This window comes from Delphinapterus leucas, chromosome 1 (genome assembly GCF_059928025.1).
Source record: "Delphinapterus leucas isolate spDelLeu-1000000601 "Yukka" chromosome 1, BTC_Dleu_Yukka2, whole genome shotgun sequence".
Lineage (NCBI taxonomy): Eukaryota > Metazoa > Chordata > Mammalia > Artiodactyla > Monodontidae > Delphinapterus > Delphinapterus leucas.
The window spans coordinates 177,398,849-177,421,526 of NC_143129.1; the positions used below are offsets into that span (position 1 = coordinate 177,398,849).

At 57.2% G+C, this 22,678-nt stretch overlaps 1 protein-coding gene across 16 annotated transcripts in view; it reads right to left on the minus strand.

Annotated features, from left to right (window-relative positions):
• Positions 1-22,678, minus strand: part of ARHGEF10L (Rho guanine nucleotide exchange factor 10 like) — a 139,399-nt gene that overhangs the window by 47,972 nt on the left and 68,749 nt on the right. For all 16 annotated transcript variants that reach the window (XR_016388797.1, XM_089900138.1, XM_089900148.1 and 13 more), the window contains 8 exons: positions 22,383-22,499; positions 20,975-21,067; positions 20,056-20,229; positions 15,051-15,196; positions 12,627-12,808; positions 9,637-9,752; positions 8,981-9,108; positions 7,536-7,636 (listed from right to left, as the gene is read on the minus strand). Coding sequence is in view for 15 of the 16 variants with exons in the window: in XM_089900138.1 (XP_089756264.1) it covers positions 7,536-7,636; positions 8,981-9,108; positions 9,637-9,752; positions 12,627-12,808; positions 15,051-15,196; positions 20,056-20,229; positions 20,975-21,067; positions 22,383-22,499 (1,057 nt within the window). In the remaining variant the exon portion in view is untranslated. The remainder of the gene's footprint in view (positions 1-7,535; positions 7,637-8,980; positions 9,109-9,636; positions 9,753-12,626; positions 12,809-15,050; positions 15,197-20,055; positions 20,230-20,974; positions 21,068-22,382; positions 22,500-22,678) is intronic.

Consider the following 22,678-nt stretch of genomic DNA (forward strand, 5'->3'; position numbering starts at 1 on the left):
CACACTAAACACCCTGTCTTATTTCCCATACAGCTTTCACAATCAAAAATCATGTTTTCTGTTTCCTTGCTTACGGTCTGTCTCTATATGTCTGTAGAATGTAAGTTCAAAGCAGTAGGGATCTGGGTTTTCTTGTCCGCCACTATCTCTCTGGCACCCAGCACGCTGCCCACACATAGTAAGTGCTCAGCGAACACGGGTTGAAAGAATGAACGAGTGAGCAAATGAGTAAACCGCCATCTCTCCTGAGGAATTCTCCCTGCTAAGGAGCCCATATTCTTTATACTCCATCTGATGCCTGCCCTCCAGGGATCCCATGACGGCAGGGGCAGGGCGCAGCTCAGACACGCCCAGTATGTGTCCAGGCGTCAGGCACACTCTGAGGGCGTCACATGTGCTCCCTGGCTTGTTTTCACAATAACCCAGCACAGTCAGAATAACAATTTTCACCTTACAGATGACGAGACTGACAATTAAGTAAGCTGAGCAAGTCACGTGCACGGCTAGGCGGCAGAGCCCACATGCGGACCTAGGTCTGTCTGACTGACAGGCTGAGCTCTTTGCACTAATCCAGGCAATCTTCCAGCAATCAGACCCCCCAGTGACACCCCTGGGCATGAATGACCCTGGACATGGTGACACTAGACAATGAGGAGGTACTCTGCCCCGAAGATCCAGAGGCACTGGACAGGCCACCCCAGGCGAGAGAGGCCACTTAACGCAATGACATCAAGATGAGGGGTGCCTAGAGCTTTGGAGATGGGAGGAGAGGTCACCAACCAAAGGGTCCGACAGCAGCCTTCCCCCCACCACCACACACATCTACTCAGCTACAAGGAGGGAGCGTCAGCTCAGCCCAAGGGTGCCCCGCCGCCACATGGGGACCTCCTGACCAGTCTTTCTGTGCTCCCTACTGCCCCCTACAGTTGGTCCTCCCCACAGCAGCCAGAGCCATCCTGCTAAACTTCCCCTGGACCTCGTTGTTCCCCTGCTTAAAAATGCCTACTGAGTCCCCGACCAGTTGGAATAAAATCCAAACTCTTCCACACGAGCTGCAAGGACCCTCCTTCCCTCTCAGCCTCATCCCTCGGCTGCAGGCTCCACCACGCTACGCTTTCCTCAGCAACTTAAACGGGACGAGCCCGGAAAGCCCCCTCTGCCTGGAAGGCTGCACTCAGCTCTCTCCAGGGCTGGCTCTGCTCCTCTGCGAGGCTTAGGTTGCGCCTCCACCTTCTCGGAAAGGCCTTAACTGACCATCATCCCGTCCGCCGCCTCCATCACTTTCTGTTTCAGCCCCTGTCGGTGTGTGTAGTGGCCCCCGACCACAATTTCCAGCTCTTTTACTGGCTTGTCTCTTTTCTCCTCCGTGTGTGTGTGTGCGCCCGCGCGTGCGCGAGTGCACACGTATATGTGCGTGCGTGCGTGTGCACATGTGAGTGTTTCATCGTGCTTGTGTGCCCAGAGGCTCCCCTACAACGCCCATGTTCCATGACGGCTGAAACCTTCCACACCATCTCCTTCTGTACCCTCCAAACCCCTCACATGGCGCTGGACACACAGCAGACCATCAACACCCTCGTGTGGCATGAACACAGTCTCTTCCTGGAGCCTCATTTTCCAGATTTGTCAAATCGGAATGATGGCCACCAAGAGCAGTCACCACCCCCAACCCCCGGCCAGCAGAGAGCGACACTGCAGAAATATGGTCAACTGCGGGGGGGGGGGGGGGGGAACAGGAGGAACCAATCCAACGGTACGAAGCTTTGCTTTTGCAAGGTGAGTGAATCCTAGAGATTATCTGTACAGCCTATAGCTAACAATTCTGTATGACGTGCTTAAAGATTGGCTAAGAGGATAGATCTTATGTTAAGCGGGCTTATCACACACACAAAAAATAATAATAAGGAAGAGGGCAGGAGGGAGCTTTTCAGAGGGTGGGTTTGTTTATGGCGTAGACTGTGGCGATGGAGTTCACAGGGGTATGCTTACCTCCAAAGCCATCAAGTTGTATTCTTGAAATATGGATAGCTCTTTGTATGTCAATCACACCGCAATAAAGGGGCTTTAAAAATGCCGTTTAGGTCTGCGTGTAGGTCACAGCAGAGAGAAGCCGGAATGCGGGGAAAGGTGCGGAGGCTCTTTGAGAAGATGAAGACATCCGCAAATGTCAGAAATTATTTTGTGAACAGCTGGCTCCGACAGAGGCTCCGGTGCCTGCCCCACCCCCTCAAGTAGTGGAAGCGCTGGATAGGGAGCTCACTCCCTAAACGGGCCAGAGGCGTCCCCGGTGTCAGGCCCTCTGCCCCACTGAGCCCTGGAGGAGACAGAGTCGCATGAAACCTGGTTCCCGCCACCGAGGAGAAGAGGCCATCAAGGAAAGTACAACGATGGCACAGGGTGGGCATCACCGAAACAGAACGGCTGTGCGCGCCGCACTTCACGGTTTACAAAGCTCTGTCCCGCACGTCATCCCACAGACACCAGGGGAAGTCGGAGTTCCCATCCCCGTCTACACTGGGGAAACGGAGGTCAGGGAGTCAAAAACAGGGTCCAGGAGCCAAGCAACTAACCTCTGGGGCACTTTGCACAGCGCCCGCGGCCGGGCCGTGACAGCCGAGACAAGACCGCCCGCCCTGGGGGACACCACTTCTCCTTGGCAGGAACTCACATCACAGCCACTGCTCTGCCCCTTGGACAAGGCTCCGGGCAGTGAACAAAGATGATCGAGATTGGAGAGTCTGGCCCTGCTCTCAAGGAGCTTTCAGTCACGCAGACCCTCGCCTCCCCAGGGGCAGGAGCCCGAGACAGCAGTCAAGCCCACCTGCTCGCCTGGAGCTCAGCGGGTGGAGATAAGCCCCCGTGCCCGCCCGTCACCACATCGCCCCAAGCTCATCCCTCTCCTCCCGCCACGCACCCACAGCCCATCAAGTCCTGACAACTTATCACTACACGTTCCTTTAATGATCTGACCTTCTGGTTTCAGGTGGTGCCTTCCCTGCCTGCGACTGGGAACGTTAAAAGAAACTGGAGTTGTTGTTCCCCATCTGCCGCTGCCATTGTTCCCCTCACAAAACCAGAGAGGCTGAGACCACATTAGAAGGCTGTTACCACTGGAAATTGAAAGCCCGCTTGGGATAAGTGACATTAAGAACAGGCACCAAGGGCAAAGCTGCGATTTCCAACTGACGTTAAGTAGGGGCTTATTTAGCCTCCAGCTCTGTTTGCCAGCGCCCACCGAACTCGAGAGTACTCCAGGGGGCAGTGGGAGCAGCTCCAGGGCCGGAGCCCACGTCCCCTCTCGCTCCCCCCACCCCCTGAGCCCTCAGGACCACCCGCCGGCTGCAGGAAGCCGACTCTGCCGGAAGGGCCCTGCGGGGTACAGAGCTGGACACTTAACCTCTCCTAGCCTGTGGCCTCGTCTGGAAAATGGGGGAAATAATCCCAACCATTTGGAGTTGTTGTGAGCACTGGAAAGACTATATTTAGTACCTAGTGTACACCAGGCACTCAAGGAATAGTGCCCATTATGACCACCGTCCTCATGGTTGAAAAGCTGCCTATTGCTATGCCCGAGGTCAGACCACCCGCCGCCACTGGGCTGAGCCCGCCACCTGCGCTGGCCCTGCCCCGCTTCTCCAGCCCCACCTGCCTCCCAAACTCCTCCTGAGTCCCAGCACCATGCCCTTCCTGTCACTGCTGGCCCAGCGGACAGTTTGGGCTGCCCTTCTCTTCCTTCTTAAATCCAAGGCCCCTCTCACACTTCCCAGCACCACGGAGATGCTACTGGCCATGGCCACAGACATCAGGGCTGCTGGGACCTCAGCATGCATCTTATCCTGCAGGGAGAGACGCTGGGGTCCAGGGAGGCCAGGCAGTGGCCATGATCACCCAGCTGGGGTAAAACCCAAGTCGGGTTCCTGGGCCAGTACCCTCGGTCCCCCTCCTGGAGGGCAGACCTACCACTTCCGGCCAAGGGCTTGGGCAGGTCCCTGGCTCTGGGACGGTTGAGGGCTAATGGAGATGAGAGATGAGGGCTGGAACACGCTCGGCGGCACGCAGCCTGAGCCACGCTCAGGACTCCGCAACCAGATCCGTCATAAGGTGGCGCGTCAGTGTTACTGTGAGGAATGAAGGCTGGAAAACTAACCAAGCCACAGGCAGTGGGGAGAGCCAGCCAGGCCACGCCCAGCGAGGACCTGTCCCTGGGAGCGTGGGATTAGCCTGGGGCCTGCCCAGCCCAGGTCCTCCAGGGGTGGGAACCAGGAGGGCCATGGGGGGAGAGGCTGCAGGGGTCCCTGGGCCAGGGATGCAGCAATTAGAGCTGTAAGGGTTGTGGGGGGGATGCGGGAAGGGAGAGCTGGAAGCCCCAATCTCCCCTTTCCCCACCCCCACACTTGGAGCCTCCTATCTGCATCTCTTTTCTGTAGCCTTAATGAACAGAGACTAATTGGCAGAGAGAGGGGGAGGGCATCCTGGCACATGACTAAATGTCATGTGACCCCAGGCCAGCCACTTCCCCACGGTGAGATGCAGACACCCCTTTCCTAGGAGCTTCTCCGGTCTGCCAGGCGCCTTCCAGGCACCATCTCCCCATACGCTCACAAGATACCCTACGAATATCCCCATTTTCTGATGGAGAATCCAAGGCATGCAGAGGTGAAATCGTTTGCCCAAGATCTCGGAGCTGGCAAGTGGCAGAACCAGGAACTGAACCCACGCTGTCTGGCCCCATTTCACGCAGTGCTAAGATCCTGAAATGCAACAAGGAAAAGGCCCGTGGAACTCTAGGCCAAGTTACTGAGGAAGCCTGCCTTTCTCAGGCCGCACAGCATAGCAGTGGCCACACTGGGATGTAAACTGGGTCCCCAGATTCCCCAGGACCCCTGCCCTTCCAAGGGACAGAACTGCCCCCGCCCTCTCGGATCCCAGGCACCCCCAACTCCAGCCCTCTCTTTAATCTTTAGTGGATTATGATCTCAGCACGCTGGAGTCAGGGAGAGAGAAAGACGGAGAAAGAAAAAAAAAATTAAAAGAATAACATCCTTTGTGCATAAATGTTTTTAACGGTTCTGTTTCTAACGGGCCTATTTCTAACGGGCTTATATTGTTTTCCTCGGCACCAGGCACTGAAGATTAAAAAAAAAACTGGCAAAATAGAAGAAACAGATTATTCAAGCCCCAGGGGAATCCAGGCATTCAAATAAGATTTCAAATGACTCTCTTTCCATTAAAACTTTTGCTGCAGTGAAACCATGTGGAGATAAGGCAGCCGAGCGTCTTCACAGGCCGCCAAGAACAGAGATGCTCACATCTGTCGGCTCCTCTCCCACCAGCGCCAAGGCCCACTCGGCAAAGCACCTGGGCTTCAAACGGGAGATGCACCTGCCTTTAGCGGGTGTACAAACAGGGCTCGGGAGCTTGCCCTAGATGCACTGCTCCACAGGAAGGGGACAGATTGGAGTGGGTGGCCCGAGGCCCGGCAGGCAGGCCACCTTAACCTTTCCTCGGCTGGAATCTCCGAAGCCCTCTGCCAGGGCAGGGGCAGCCTCTACCTAAAACCCTTCCTCCACCCTCCACAGGCCTCCTGGTCGCCCAGAAACATCCAGCGGAGGCCTGTGCAATGTCAACGCCCGATCCAAGAAGGGGCTGGCTGAGCAGAAGGCTCTGATGCCGGCTCCTCCAAAGCCACAACCTCTTCCCCGTTTCCCTCCCCAGTCTCCACATGCCTCTCTCCGAGTAGCAGCCAGAATGATCCACTTAAATAGAAATCAGTTCACGCCGCTGTCCGGTTCTCTCAGCTCTGCAACCCACAGCCCCACGCGTCAAGAAACAGCTCCATGCACCTCACCCTGGCTTTCTGGAAAACCTGCTCCCCACTTCCACCTGTTTCCCCCCACACCCCACCATTCATCAACTCTGGCTACCTCAGGACCTTTGCACTTGCCGTTCCAAAGCCTGGATCGCTTTACCCAGACCTCTGCACAGCTTCAGACGTCACCTCCTCAGAGGCCCTCCTTGACAGCAGTCCCGGCCCCCAGGCTCGATGCCAGTCACACATCCAGCTCTACCCCCTCACAGCACCAACCCCTCCCTGTTGATTTGTTCCTCATGTAAATCTCTCCCTGCCCCTCATAAACTGTAAGTTCCTTGAGAACAGCGACCTTTCTGTTTTTGTCATTGTTCTTTTCCCCTATGCCTAAAATTACTGTAGAGACTCTATAAATAGTTTTTTTGTTTTGTTTTGTTTTTTTGCGGTACGCGGGCCTCTCACTGTTGCGGCCTCTCCCGTTGCGGAGCACAGGCTCCGGGCGCGCAGGCTCAGTGGCCATGGCTCACGGGCCCAGCCGCTCCGCGGCATGTGGGATCTTCCCGGGCCGGGGCACGAACCCGTGTCCCCTGCATCGGCAGGCGGACTCTCAACCACTGCGCCACCAGGGAAGCCCAATAAATAGTTTTTTAATTGATGAAAGCCATTGACGAAGGTCCTGACTCCTTTCCAGAAATGTTTTAAAATCTATCGGAAATACATATCTATCTAGATAAAGATCACACCAGAAATAAAAACAAACAAAACCCCAGAAATCACTGCTATTGACTGGAATCGGCAAATGGGAATTCTAGTAGGTCACAGCAAATAATGGTCCTGATCGGCAAGAAACTAGGCCTTTTGCCAATTCAAAAAAACACAAAGTAATTATAATTTAATGAATGTGGTTTGGCAGACAGAAGCTCACTAACTTGAGGAAGCAGAATGGACAGGGATTGAGAGTGGGCTCTGGGAGCCGACTGCCCAGGTTCTGAACTCCTCCCTGCTGTGTGACCTCAGGCAAGCCACTGCACCTCTCTGGGCCTCAGAATCCTCAGCTGTACAAAGGGATTCACAACAGACTTACCTCTTAGAGTTATTGTGAACGTGAAATGAAAGAGATGTGTGTAAAATGCTTAGAAAAATGCTTGCCACACAGGAAGCACTCTATAAATAGAAATACCCATTATTTATCTGTACTATTATTAGGGGGTGCATAGGAGAAAAGAATTATAAAGAGGTCTTTGCTTGAGAATCAGTTTAGTCTAACCTGCATCATTCTTTATGTAACAGTTTTATTGAGATATAATTCAGCTACCATAAAACCCACCCCTTTAAAGAGTACATCTCACTGGTTTCTAGTATATTCGCAGACTTGGGCAACCATCACCACTATCTAATCTGAGAACATTTTCATCACTCTCACCAAAAAAAAAAACTTTAGTGGTGACTCTCCATTCCCTCCTCCTCCCAGGCCCCTGGCAACCACTAATTTACTTTCTGTCAACTCCCACCATTTTACAGATGGGGAAACTGAGGCTCAGAGAGGGGAAGTGACGTGTCCAAGGTCACAAAGCAGAGCCTCTGGCCCCAGTTGTTTCTCCGCTGCACCATCTCCCTCCACTCAGAAGCCTCCCTGCCCCCCAAGACTGGATGATGCCCTCTGACTCACATATACACTCCCCAGACCTCCCCTCTCCACACTCCTGACCCCCAGGGCTTTACTCACGGAGTCCGATCTTGGCCAAGTGCAACCTGTTGACCCAGGAGATCTTGCTCAGGGGGTTGGGGGTGATGAAGACCACCATGAAGCTGATGGGGCGGCCAGACCTGTGGTGAGAGGGCAGGAGCATGAGCGCTGGAACGGGGCCTGGCTCACCCGGGAGGTACGCAGCTCTTCCCCCCAACCACCAGCCCTGGAGATAGAGCGAGGTCTGTGCAGAGCATCAAAGCATGGCCAGAGAGGCCAGTGGCCTGGCAAAGCCTCAGTCCCCTGGGGGAGGACTCCCTCCACCCACCACAGCCCCGGGGAGGGGGCCGGTAACTCCCCCGAGCGACCAGGCCGCGGCCCCCAGTCCAGCCCAGGCACCCCGGCGTGGGTGCCTAGCAAGGCCACGGGGGGTCTGGCCCTCTGCAGGCTGTGACTCGAGAGGCCCTCCAGGGCACCACCTGGTCAGGGTTCCACAGGCCTCGTCAGACACCTGCACACGCCTGACCCGGAGCCTCTGACTCGGGCCTGTTCCCAGCACCTGGCACAGGGCACTTGCTTGGTAACTGCCTCCTGAACGGACACATGAATGAATGGAAAAATGAATGAATGGCGGTATGTACAGGCTTGGGGTGGCCAGAGGTCACTGTTGTCACCACACTGTCATCTCACCTTAGAGCAGCGGAAGCCCCTTCATTGTTCTCCGGGGCCCATTTCCCCGCTGTGAGCCAACCCAGCCCCCGGGAGGTGGACAGGAAGGTGAGGAAGGGGCGCAGAGAAGGGGAGAGAGCCGCTCAGCAGGACACTGTGAGCCACTGTGCGAGGGCACCCAGAAGGTTCCAGGCTGCTGACCCTCAGACTCCAGGCCTGGGCCTTGCATCCTGGCTCCCGGACCTGCCTCAGACCACAGCGCCCCAGTCTCCCCTTCCCTGCAGCCACTGTGCTTGTAACACTGTCCCCGCCCAACCGAGAGGTCAAAACCTGGGCTCTGAGCCCCTCACTGCGCCAGCCTAGGCTTCGGAGTCAGACTCCTCAGAACCCAGCTCTGCCACCTACTTCTGAGCCTCACCTTCCTCCTCTGTAGAGTGGGGATCAGACAGATCGCCTTCCCCACCTCTGCATCAATACCACAAACATCAGCTGTGGGTCGACTGAGCGTGAGCTCCTGCGGGAGCATTTGCGGGGAGGCTGGATCCATGAGAGGAGAGCCAGGGCCTGGCCCCAGGGGACTGCACAGTCTGCCAACCGCTGGCAGGGTGTCCCAGTAGCCTAACAGAGGACAGGCTCACCCCAGGTACAAATAGGTCGTTCGTTCATTCATTCATTCATTTGACCACGAGCACCTGCTCTGTGTCAAATGCTTTGCCGGGCGCGGCCCACGATGCGTGTACGCCCACGCCCACCCCCGCAGTGCTGGCAAGCAGGCTGGTCCCGACGCCCCTCTCCAAGGCCCCTCTTCCTCTCACTTGTCGGGTTTCCCGGGAAGCAGGAGCCTGAGGCGGCACTTGTTGGCCGAGTGGATCTCCTCCTCCTTCACCCGCATAAGCCTCTGCAGGGCCAGGCACCAGTCTTGAGCCACGGTCATGTTCAGGTTCTAGGGTCAAGGAGGCCAAGGAGGTCACCATACAGCCCTCTGGCTCCCCGAAAGCCGCCCCAGATCCCACAGCAGTCGGGGCCCCAAGGGGAGAGGAGCCGGGGGCTCAGTGCGGGAGCTCGACCTGGGCGGCTCACTCGGCCACAAGCGGTGGGGGGATGCCGACTCCCCGGGCTCCAGGCCCTGGTTCAGACCTTCCCCCCTCCATGGCACCCCTCCTTTGAGAGGGACACACCCTCCCAGCCAGCTTCCTCTCCAGCCTGGGACGAGGCTCGGGAAGGAGCTGCAGGACAGACCAGACACTGAGCAGAGAACGAAAAAAAAAAAAAAAAGTGCCCATAGCCGGGCCCTGCTCAACTCGAACCAGAGCTTCAACCCGAACCGGAGGCCACCCACCAGACTTCCAGGTAGCGACAGGAGCTTCAGACAGTACTGCTGCTAGTGGGAGCCCAGAGGCCAGGGCACATCGGGGGACAGGGCGGGAGAGGAGCCCACCCACACTTTCCTGCCGAGGCCGGTGCTGGGTACCTGGTAGGTGCCATGCAGCGTGCTGACAAGGAAGGTGATCTGCTCCACCACAGCCAGGTCCTTCTGCAGGTCCTGCAGCTCCTGGAAGAGGCGCGGGGGCCCGAGGTACACCTTATCTGGGCAGAGAGAGACCCTACTCAGCCTCAGGGGTGGGGAAGGCACCACCAAGGGCCCAAGCAGGTACTCACTGCAAAAAAGAAGAGCTGTCGCCCTGGAGATGTGGCACTAGAGACACAGAAGGAAATGTACCAGGCTCTTGTCTACTAGCGGGGACAAATCCAATCACGGGTAAAGTCTAGCGCCTAGGATCTGGGCCCCTCTCAGTCTATACAAAGTGTCACAGGAGGCCAGAAGACTGAGAACCAACTGTGCCCATGAGAAGTGAGGAGACTTCACAGGCCCAGGAGAGCTGTGGGCACTGCCAAAAAAGGAAAACCGCAGGTGCAAAGGCACTGTGGCATAAGGAAGCCCAGGAACAGTAAGTTGTTCAAAGATGTACTAAGAACCTACTATATGGCAGGTTCTAGTCTACATGTTGGAGAGACAGCTGCAAATGAGACAGACAGGGTCCCTGTTCTTGTGGAGCTTATGACCTGGTCAGGGTCAGGGAGGAGTCAATTAACAACTGCAGATGGTGGGAGGTACTGGGGAGAAAGATATCGGGGTGATAGGACAGAGACGGGATGGGGGCTGAGGGTGCCCAGATCTCTGGTGATGCTACAAATGCAGTGTCGGGGACGTGGAGGGAGGGCAGCAAGAGACAGAGCGGGAGGGCCCAGCAGGACTGGATGGGGAGGTCCCTGAATGCCAGGCTAGGGAATTTGGGCTGTGTCCTCTACACCATGGTTACTCAAGCTGAGATCTTACAGAATCCCAGGGAGGGGCGGAGGCATGTAATTTGGATTTTCCTCGAGATGATTATCTAAAAATCAGGTGCACATCTTCAGTCACCTGGATACAATGACTTTAAAGCCACACATGCTGCTGCGTGGCATCAGGGCTTCCGTGGACTTTGGTGCCACGTGATGGTCGCCAGGTAATGAACACAGAGCGGGGTGGGCGTGGGCGGTAAGAGATACGCTCACACCAAACGAAGGGCAAAGAAGGGCTCTGCAGCGCCCCAAATGGGGTGAGCTGGTGGGAAATGGAGATCACCGTGAGGCACTCTGGGGCACAGGTGCAGAGAACTCAAAAGAACCTGCCCCATAAGAGGACCACGTCTATGTTGAGAGCAATTTGGTGCCAGCAAAACAACATCATCCATCACATTAAATTAATGCTGTTACTTGAGTTTTATTATTTTGTAGCATCATTTTTATTCCACTTGTGATTCTGTTTTGGTTTTATGGTTGTTCAAGGGATATAAGCATAAGGAGTTTATTACACCTAGTCTTATACTTGCACATATTTGAATAACAATATAATAAAAAACCATTCAAGGCCAACTGGGGTTCAACAAGGATTTCTTTTTTCCTCTTTCAAGGGGGTCTGGCAGCCTAGTACTCTGCTTTGAGAAATGTGGCCACAGATACAACAGTGGCTGAAGGAGCACTGCCAGAGCAAGAGTCCGAAGGGTGGGGGGAGAGTGGAGTGGAGCCAGGGCTAAAGGCACCTCTGAGGGGGGCAGATGGGCCAGGAGCCCCTCCCAGGGGGCTTCTGTGAACAGAGAGCCATGAACACAAGACAGCCTCCCATGCCTCCCAGGCCTGGGGAGGGGGACACAGCAGCTGAAGTGGGCGCAGCCTTCTGAGGACGAGAGTGTGTGGTGAGTCCCTCCCTCAGAGCCACCTCCCAGGTCAGGGATGGACCGAGCTGGCCAGTGGGGAGGGGTGACAGCCAAGTGCCTTCCTGCTGGCCATGCAGTTACGTCCTTCGTTCATTCAACAAATGTCTATTAACACCCACCACATACCAGGCTCTGGAGGGCTACAGTCACACCAAGGGAAAAGACAAGATGGAAACCAGACCATCACCATAGAGGTGAAAACATACCCGGGCCTTGGGAGCACTGGACGGGGACCTGGCAAGTCCAAAGGAATCAGGAAGGGCTTCTCTAAGGAAGTGTCACCTGAGCTAAGATGAGTAGGGGCAGATAGACAAAAACAGGATGGCAGGAGAACACTCTGGAGAAGGGCAGAGGCCGGGAGAACGCCCTGGGGCAGGAGGGGGCTCAACCCCCCAGGAATGGAGAGGTCAGGGCAGCCAAGCCCAGGGAGTGAAGGAGCGGGGAGGGCTGAGGTGGGGCGGCAGGTGGGCCCCCAGGACGGGAGTGTGAGCCCGGGCGAGAACCTGGGACTTCACCCTGAGAGCAGTGGGAAGCCACCGGCGGATTTCAGGTGGAGGGTGACACACAGCTCTGATACGCATTTTGAAAAGTCGGCCTGGGGAGGGTAGAGGATGGGACGGGACAGGACAGGAAGGGGCAAAGGGGAGGGAAGGGCAGCACCAGGAAGTTCCTGCCACAGCACCGCGGAGATGGAGAGGACGGGGCGCACGGGGGAGCCTGCCACCCCGAGTTCTCACTGTCCTTGTTGTCCAACAGTCTGAGGGGATAGCACAGGGGAAAGAGGATCCAGGCAGAGCCAGGCAGCCCCGAGCCTGGGCCCTGAGGGTTTCAGGGACAGGGTGAGTGTCACCGGGGCCCCTCACTGTATAGACGGGCGAACTGAGGTCCCACATGGAGGCAAGCAATGGCCAGGCAGGCACTGGAGGTCACCCTTTCTGATCCAAGGTCACTGCGTGTGCACGCATGCGTGTGCACGTGTGTGCACGTGTGTGTGTGCACGCTCGCCAGGGTGTACAGGACTGGGGTGGGCAGGGGCTGGGAGGTGTGACTGCATGCAGCATGCATTTGCACACTCATGTAGGGATGTGGGTGTGTGTTTGTGTACAGTTATGCACAGCAGGAAAAGTCTCCGGGCCAAGTGCCCGCGGGCCTGGGGGCCGAGCCCAGGCAGATGCTCCCAGGGCAGTGTCGGGCAGGTACTCACTCTGGGCCTGGCCCGCAGCCGAGGCCTTCTTGGCGCCGGCGTGCTGGATGAGTACGTTGTCCTTGTCATAGGAGCTGCCCTCCTGGCCCACCTCCATCACCTGCACCTGGGGCAGCGCCGTGTTCCACTTCACCACATACTTGGGCCCCAGGGGCACCAGGCTGCTGATCTCCAGCTGGCCCCTGCCAGGAAGAGAGGACACGGCCCTGGAGAGCCCGCAGCACCCAGCCCCAGGGCCAGCCAGAGCCGCTCCTCAGCAGGTCAGCTCAGCCAGGCACCTCACAGCCCAAGCACAAGCCCTCAGGCCAAAACCAAGCCAGGCGGAGCAGGGAATGGAGGAAGGGGCAGAAGCATCAGGGCGTCCAGGCCCCAGCCCCATATCCAGAATCACACGCCCACCCCAAGCCTTGGCGCCCCTACCTGTGGTTGGCAGGCCTGAGGAAAAAGACAAGAAGGGTCGTTATCGTTACGGAGTGGTTTCCGTAAAAACCACTGCAGCCGCTGAGACCCCCCTGGGGGTCGGCCACTGGGCTGGGCCAGGTGTGGGCAGAGCGGACCACACGGAGGGGCTTCTCCCTGGACTGGGCACTGGCCTTCCATCACCTATTCCCACAGTGGCCCTGCTAGGAAGCCTGTACTATTCCAGAAAAGGATACTGATGCTCAGACAGGTCACGTGACTCACTCCAAGTCACCCAAGATGACCCCCCAAAAGTGGGCCACTAACACCCTCATCACACTTTCATGCCATGCTAGGCTCCAAGCAACAGGAGGGCAGAGAGGGTGTAGGTCAGATCCCTGGCACCTGCACAGAGCCCAGGATATAAACGGGACTTAAAAATTATAGGGCTTGGGCTTCCCTGGTGGCGCAGTGGTTGAGAGTCCGCCTGCCGATGCGGGGGACACGGGTTCGTGCCCCGGTCCGGGAAGATCCCACATGCCGCAGAGCGGCTGGGCCCGTGAGCCATGGCCGCTGAGCCTGCGCGTCCGGAGCCTGTGCTCCGCAACAGGAGAGGCCACAGCGGTGAGAGGCCCGCGTACCACAAAAAAAAAAAAAAAAAAATTATAGTGCTTGAATGAGGGAGGGAGTGAATGAACGAACGAATGAATGAGTCAGCCATCAGCACCGCTGCACTGATCTGGGACAGAGGCTTCCTTGCCCAAGACCCCTACCAGGGCCGGATCCTGTCCAGACCTGTGAACTGACACCAAGTAAGAGTTCAATAAACATTTGATGGATTAACAGACTGAAGGATGAGTGGGTGGAGGCTGTGTGTGAGCCCCCAGATAGCCCTGCTTGCTCCCCACCTTCCAGGACACGTGATCCGCAACCACGGATAATCCCCAAATCTGCTCCGTGGCCATGCACAGGAAGGCACAGCCGACTCTGGGTGCAGAATCTAAACCAGTCTCCTCGGGTGCCCCCCGCCCCACATGTGCTCCAGCCAGGCGGCGGGAGGCCCAGGCTGGGGTTAGCGCCCATCTACGGGTGACTGCTTTCCCTCGTGGGTCTGGGGTGTTGCTGCCATCTGCTGTTTCTGTGGTTTTTGAAACTGCTGCCGAATATCGAGAACCGAGATTCTCCTCCACTCGAGTGGATACGAGTATGGCTGGAAAGGTCGCAGCTGGCCTTCATCTGGTAAAGGGTCACAATCCCTGACGCCCACAGGACCAAGCAGTGGATGCGAGTGACCCGGGCCAGGTGGGAGCCCCAGTAAAGCGTTCACGCGACCCAGCTGCAGGCCCGTGTGGCCCCAGGCACTGTGGGCCCAGAACGCGAGATCTTCACGTTTCTAAGAGAAGCCAGATGTCTCAACCTTTGTGTGAACTCCCCGTAGGAGCCAAACACAGGATTTCCAGAGGCTTAGTGCAACCCACGGGCCGTGAGTTTGCAGACTCTGGTCTAAAGAATCACCCTCTCCCCACTGCAGGGCTCCAACTCCAATCCCGACTCCAGGCAACACCTGGCAGCCTGCCTCTGGGCATTTCTACAACCTCTGACCCAGAACCGGGAAACCAGGCTCCTGCAGGGAGTTGGGGGAAAGGCAAAGACTCATGTTGAGAAACACTCAGATCCGGCCGGAGGAAAATCTATTTGACTTAAAGCAGCAGGGATTTGGGATCTGGGCTGGGAACAGGGAAGAATCTCTTGAATTTCAAAGTGGTCAAAACTCAGCAGACTGTTCAGTTCCGACGGCAGAGTTCCAGAACAGTCCACCCTGTGCAACAGACAGCTGTTTGCCCTCAGTGACCTCTGCAGGTGCTTCCTAGCTCTGGGGACCAGGGACAGAGCAGTCACAAAGGGATAGAAGAGGAAGTCGGGACGTTGGAGGCCTCCGATGAGCTCACGCAGGACCCCAGCTATGACGGACTGGGACATGACAGGAGGGGTCCCCAGGGAGGGGCAACAGCCAGGCCTGCTTACTTGAAGTTGATGTTGGCGCAGACCAGCATGTCGCTGAGCAGGAAGACCCTGCGCTCCTTGGACTTGATCAGCTGCCCGCGGTCACCGTACACGGTCTCCGTCAGCGTCTCACACAGGAGCAGCTGACGCTGGCCTGAGGTCAAAAGCTGGGGGGAGGGGACAGAGCAAGGTCAACACCAACATCGTACACGGGCTGCTCCACAGACATCGCTGTGCCAAAGACCCAGGATTCTCCCTCCACATATAAAGGGGACCACAGCTGGGGGAGGTGGAGGATGAGGCAGGGCCACGCCCTCCACCCCCGGGGGACAGGAGGCACTGACCACCCACCGGCCCCAGCAGCCAGCACCCCTGCTCAGGTGAGCCAGCCACTGCCAGCGGCACAGCTCCAGAGCCGCAGACCCGTGCTCTGACCTTGGTTCCCGGAGCGCCCGCTGTGAAGCCCTCTGGCAGGCGCCATGTCACCTCTCCACACCTCAGCTTTCTCAGCTGTCAAGTGGGCGATACCTCTACGAGCTCACATCACCAAGGCAACAACGTGTGACCGGACCTGGCTACATGATCCGCAGAGCCCAGCAGAGGAGGAAAACCCGGTGCTCGCTCAGAATTATTAAGAATTTCGAGGGCTTCCCTGGTGGCGCAGTGGTTGAGAGTCCGCCTGCCGATGCAGGGGACACGGGTTCGTGCCCCGGTCCGGGAAGATCCCACATGCCGCGGAGCGGCTGGGCCCGTGAGCCATGGCCGCTGAGCCTGTGCGTCCGGAGCCTGTGCTCCGCAACGGGAGAGGCCACAACAGTGAGGCCCGCGTACCGCAAAAAAAAAAAGAATTTCAAGATGGCAATGGCAGAGCATTAAGCCAAACGTGGGGCCCTTCTGAGTGCCCACCCTGGTGACGGCACAGGCCACACACCCAAGTAGCCGGCCCTGCGACGGGACACCCCGCAGATGGCCACTGTCCCCACTGCTGCCACTGTTCGTGTGGCCTCAAGCAGGGAGACTCCTGGCCTGAAAGTAGGTCCCATTCGTCACCCTGACCTATTGAACAACCTCAGCTACTGGCCTCGTGGAAGGCCTCGTGTGGGGCTGGGACAGATCTGCTGGTCGACAAGGCAACCCTCTGACAAGGCTGAAGGCCTTCAAGCCTCCAGCGTCCGAACAGGCGTCTGCCCATCTCGGGCTGGATTCCAAGAATGCTGCCAGCCCCGGACCACCATCAGACCCAGAGACCCGCTGGGAAATCGTCTCTTTACTAACTAAGGATTTTGCTGAGGAGTAAAAGGAGTGTTCAGCAAAATTCCTTCCCAAAGCCCGTGATTCTGATGACAACAGCTAGCGCCCCTCCGCCCCATCCTCACAAGGGAAAGGGCGGGTCATCCCCAAACCTCTCCTGGACAGAATGCCCTTCTGTTCTGTGAAGAGCGGTGTCTCTCCAGGCGACACGAAAGCCCGAGTGACACCACATGCCACTAAAGAGTCCACGTCTCATTTAATCGCCTCAAGAACGCTGAGGCCTCCCCACTCTTGGACAAGGGGATGGAGATTCCAGAGGTAAAGAGACTTGCTGAGACCCAGTGCCGGTTGAGCGGCAGGGCAGGACAGAGCCAGGCCACACACGCTGTTCCCAGCACCGGGCAGCCAGCCACACGCCCTCTGGCTCCTGACTGGGGGTTAGAGGAGTCAGAGAAAGCCCACTGCTCCCAACACACACAAAAAGTCTCAGGGTGCCCCAGGGATACCCCCATGACTGCTAAGACTGGGCTCCCCCAGCCCACAGCTTCCACCAGCAAGCTGACTGCCAGCTCGTGTAGACACAGCTGGGACTCTGAAGACAGCAGGCCCCTCAGAAGACGGCCAAGTGTGCCGTGACCCTTTTCCTCAGGAGAGAGGAAAGTCCCCTGGCTTCCGACAACCATCCTCCTGCCACTTAAGCAGATTAAAAAGAAGAAAGACAAAAGAAAACTCGGATATTGCACAAGCAGCCCCCTGCAGTCGTGTCCTGAGCAGGCACATTTTGAAACAGCCGACACCGTTCCACTTCGGGCACACCCAGTTTCATTTCCACTTCTCTCTGGGTGATGGGTGGCAATAGGGAAATCACTGCACTGGCCTCAGAACTGGCCGAGACTGCCCCAGGGGGGCCCTGGCAGGGGAAGGCGTGGTGTGCGGCCACCATCACTCTCTCCACGACACCATCCCACACGCATCCGACACACCCACTTGACAGGTGGGGAAACTGAGGCTTGGGGCTGTCAGTTCCTCGCCCAACACCCAACAGGTCCCCCTGACCTCCAGCCAGTGACCACTGCTCCTCACAGCCCAGGTCCCCCCCAGCGGACAGAGCAGAAGGGAACAGACAGCTCTTCCCAGAGCAAGTGCTAAGGAGAAGGGTTTCCTTCTCCCGAGTGATCTCACAAGTGTGTGAGCCAAAGCGAGAAAAACCCTCTTGGTTACAGGAAAGGAGCTAAAGACAGAAGAAGATACTTCTCAAGTGCAAAGACCATCAAACACCAGCACGGTGGCCATGGCTGGGCTAAGGTCTTTTTAACCCGAGAGACATTTCAAAATAGAAGGTTTGGGACTTCCCTGGTGGTCCACTGGCTAAGAATCCGCGCTCCCAACACAGGGGGCCCGGGTTCGATCCCTGGTTGGGGAGCTGGATGCCGCAACTAAGAGTCTGTATGCCGCAACTAAAGATCCCGCGTGCCACAACTAAGACGCCGCATGCCACAACTAAGACCCGGCGCAGCCAAATAAACAAATAATTTTTTTTAAAAAAATAGAAGGCTTGTGTGGAACTGGCTGGGGAAGTCCTGCCTGGAGGCGGGGAAGGGGGATGACCTCCACCCATCAGGCCCACTCTGAGCAATCCTGGATGGGGATACACCCCGGGGAGGGGGCTCCATCCCCTGCCTCATCTTTTCTTCCCAGCTCTATACTCCTGGAACAGGCAAAGCAAACCCAGGTGCCTGCAGGGCCAGAAGTAACCTCAGTGGGAAGACCTGGATGTGGACTGAGGGGGCAAGGGCAGCCGCTACTCAGGTGACTGGTGCCACATAGGAGGGTGGGCCGGAGTGCCAGCTCTTCCAACCCTTAAGAAGATACATGAGTCTAAATGTTGTGGGACATTTCTCCATTTCTAAATGTTGGCAATTAATTCCATTTTCCTAAAAATACTGTGTGGGCCTAAATACACATGTGCAGCCTGAATTTGGCCTGAGGTGGGACAGTCTTAAGATGCAGGACCCTGAAGCTTAGAATTGCAAGGGACCCTGCAAGTTCACTTGTCCGGGCCTTGTTTTGTAGGCCTGTGGTGAAAATCAAACATGACAATGCAGTTAGTAAGTATCATGTACTGTAAAGGGCGGGGCCACGTGGGAAGCGCTGTGGTGCTCCTGGTGACACTCCCCAAACATTAGAAAGTTCCACCCCGTGTGGCTGAAATCTCATCAGCCTTAGTCACTGGCCTTAGTTCTGCTTTTGGGGCCACAGAGCCAGGAGGCTCCCAGTTTTCCCCCAAATACCTGAACACCTCCCTGTGACTCCACAGGATGTCCCTTCCCCAAAGAACAACGCTTGCCCTCGCCAAGTGCCCTGGGGTGGGGGTCGCCTCACCCCGAACCATCGGGGCCAAACCCCACACTCTGGTGGGTGAAAGAAGGCGGGGCCCGGGGCCTCCCAGATGTGGGTGCAGCTGCAAGCGGCTCATGTCACAAGCCACTAGGGAAACAGAGGACTAAAGTTCACCAAAGGGACCTCCCTGGTGGCGCAGTGGTTAAGAATCCGCCTGCCAAGCAGAGGACATGGGTTTGAGCCCTGCTCTGGGAAGATCCCACATGCCGCGGAGCAACTAAGCCCATGTGCCACAACTACTGAGCCTGAGCTCTAGAGCCCACTAGCCACAACTACTGAACCCGCGTGCCACAACTACTGAAGCCCGCACGCCTAGAGCCCATACTCCGCAACAAGAGAAGCCACCGCAATGAGAAGCCCGTGCACTGCAATGAAGAGTAGCCCCTGTTCGCCACAACTAGAGAAAGCCCGCGCACAGCAACGAAGACCCAACGCAGCCAAATAAATAAACAAATAAAATTTAAAAAATAAAGTTCACCAACAGGTGACTCTGGGAGGTGACTAATTTTTTTGTACCAACTTTGTGTTTTAAAAACAGAGTTCCCAAGCTTCCCTGGTGGCACAGTGGTTGAGAGTCCGCCTGCCGATGCAGGGGACACGGGTTCGTGCCCCGGTCTGGGAAGATCCCACATGCTGCGGAGCGGCTCGGCCCGTGAGCCATGGCCGCTGAGCCTGCGCGTCTGGAGCCTGTGCTCCGCAACGGGAGAGGCCACAGCAGTGAGAGGCCCGTGTACCGCAAAAAAATAAAATAAAATAAAATAAAAACAGAGTTCCCTAATAGACCCATTTGAAAGTTTTTCAAGATTTTTTTTCTTGCTAGAATGTTCCTAAGTTGCAATCCCAAAACATGGCGTGGATTTTTCTTTTTGCTTCTTAAAAAATAACACTAATAATGACAGCTGCCACCTTGTATTAAGGGCTCTGGGTCTGCCAGTTTGCCAACTCACTCATTTGCCTCGCAGAAGCCCTGAGGGTCAGGCGCCATCGAGCTCTTCTCATTACAGAGGAAGCAACTGAGGTTCAGAGAGGTTGGGTGATTCCCCTGAGGCCACACAGTAAGCACCAGTGGCAAAATCGGGATTCAAACCCAGACTCTGACTCCACGGCCCACTAGTTTAAGCACAGCACTAGGCTATCATTTCTGGCACCTTTACTGGCGATCACACCTGCTGAATTAAATCAGCTGGTATCCTAAAATCACATGAGTAGTAACGAATGTGGAGGTCTAGTCAAGATTAATCCTTAAGGTAAGGTCTGCGGGCTCAGAGAGAAGCAAAGAATCTCCTCCCTCGGAGAACACTGCCACCTGGTGGGTGCCACAGGGCAGGAGGCAGAGCGACAGGCGAGGCCGGCTGCAGGGCAGGTACGCACGCACCTTGTTGAGGCTGCTGCGGTCACTGACGCTCTTGGTCAGCTGCTGGATCTCGGCCACCTGGTCGGCCAGCCGCTTCTGCTCGTTCAGCTTCTCGGCCAGCGTCTCCAGCTCCGTGAGCGCCAGCTGCAGCGAGAGCCTGTCCGGGTGGCCCCTGGGGGTGTTCTTCAGCATGTCCTGCCGGGGCCCAGAGGGAGCCACGACTGAGACCCCCACCCCAGCAGACCCTCCCCTGGCTGGGGTCACAGCCTCCGCCTCCACACTCGGGCCTGAGAAGGGCCCAGCTTGTAGCCAGGACAGGCGGGGCCTGACATAGAGCAAGGCCTCAAGAAGCAGCTGGTGAATGAAAAACTAAAATAAAACAGCTGTGCGGACCGATCCCTGATCCACTGGTGAACTTTACACTGAGACGAGACCCACTCCTGCTGCTGGTCGCTCTGAGAACAGAGAGGAAGCCCAGCTGGGGCCCTTGGGCTGGCAGCCAGCCTTCCCCCCAGGGGGACTCACCCCCTGTGAGGACCCCCGGCAACCAGGGGAGGTGCCTCAAGCTCTCGGGGCCCAGCATGGAGGCTAACGCTCCCTCGGGAAGCCTGAAGTGCCAAGATCAGAGCATCCACGGGGCATCTCCTCACTGCCAGGGGCCCCACGGTCGCCCGGATTCCACGTGCCTTCCCACAACCTGGGCTAACGTCACCACCGGTCACCAGGTTCCCACCAGGGGAGGCGAAAGTAAGCTCGATGGGCTCCACCCTAGGAGTGGGGAAAGAGGAGGCCGGGGGGCCAAGGCCCTGCCCACCGTGCACAGATGCGTGGGTTGTGGGTGACGGATGAGAAGCCAGGCCTCCTGCCCCAACCCCATGAGGCTCGCACCATCCCACGCCCCACCCTGCAGGTTGGTGGCCGCCGGAATCCCCCGTGGTACCTGAAGCAGGAGGATGAACTGAGGGAACCTCTGGATGGGCTTCACCATCAGCCCGTAGAGCGTGACGCGGTCGGGGCTACACACCTGCCGCCGCTGTTGGAGATGAGGGGGGATAATTCACTGAGCCTCCGCAGCAAGGGCCCAGCACCCGGGGTACAGATGCGGCCAATCCCGGGCTCCCCTCCCCGGACCCAGGACCCTGCTCAGCCTTGGGCCCAAGAGAAGAGCCCAGGAGGTCCCTGGTTCCACAGTCAGGGGTCCCTGCCACCACAGGGCTCCCCGGTACAGCCCCTCACCCTGGAAAGCCTAGAGCATCACGTTAAAGTCTCTGGACTAAAAGCATAAGTAGGACATTTCAGCAATTTATCCAAGAAGTCAGGCTACTGAAAGTAGCCAAGACAACCATTCCCTCCACCTAAACTAAAGCGGACGGGCCTGGGCCGGGGTGAGGATTGGCAGGGGGACGGTTCTTACTGTCCTGTCTCTTGCTTCTGTTTCCACCTCTCCATCCACACACCTGTCACCTTGACCCAGGCCCTCAGCCCCTGCGACCCAGGCTGCCGCCACAGCTTCCCCACCGGCCTCTGCCTCCATCTGCCTCTACCCAAAACTTCAGTGGCTCCCCGCTGCCTGAAATACGACATCCTAGCCCCTGGGCCAGGAGGTCCAGATCCGCCCAAACTGAACTCCACTGCTCTGGGCCTCTCTCCCGGGCACCCAGTGCTCCCAGGATCCAACCAGACTTGCCTCTGACCTTTGCCCCATCACCCTTGCACCTGGAACACCCTCTTCTCCATCTCTCCATTTCAACCCCACTGACCGCCCCCAGGACCCATGTCAGATGGCACCCCATTGAGAAAGCCCCCTGATCCTCTGGGATCCGGGCTGTAGGCTCCTCGGCTGAGGCCGGGGGCCCTAGCCCACCTGCGCCCTCTGCTGGGTGGCACGTCTCTGACTCACCTAAGTGTGCGCCTAGGAAATGGGGATTGGGGACCTGGTCCCACAGCTACTTGAGGCCTATAGTCCTTTAAACTCTATTCTCGCACGTGATCCCCAAAGCACCGCTTTAAGAAAAGGGATCATCCCGGCCACAACCTGAGCCACACCAAGCCCAGCCGCCATCTGCAGATGTCACAGGCCTGCGCTTCCACCTGTCAGAACTCCAGGATCCCAAGCGGCTTACAGAAACTTTAACTCTTCTTCACCCTCCCCTTGGCAGAGTGGGGAAAGGAGAGGCAGATTTTCTTCCCGTGGGCCTGGGGATGGCCCAAAGGAAAGAAGAAAGGCGTCTGGGCCAAAGAAGTGATGCTGCAGCGATCCCTCCCTCCTGAGACACCTCCCTGCCCGCCCCCCCCCACCGACGGCCGGGCCTCCATTGAGAGGGGCCCCGGACCACCCTCAGGCCCACCTTGAGGAACTCGAGGAAGGCGGGCTTGGTGAGACAGGCCTTCTTGATGATGGACATGGCATTGGTAAAGTTGTTCACGTAGTCACTGTACACGTCTAGCACCACGGACTTGGAGAACTGAAACAGGTGTGGGCGCGGCCCGGGAGGGTCACATCCATGCGAGGGGGAGGGCGACCAGCACCCCACCCTCACCGGCGACCACAGTCCTCCTCTGCTGGAGGGTCTCAGCTAGCCTTGAGGTGAGGAAACCTGTCACCCGGTGAGGGGAGGGGACAGGGCTCAGAGAGGCGAAGAGA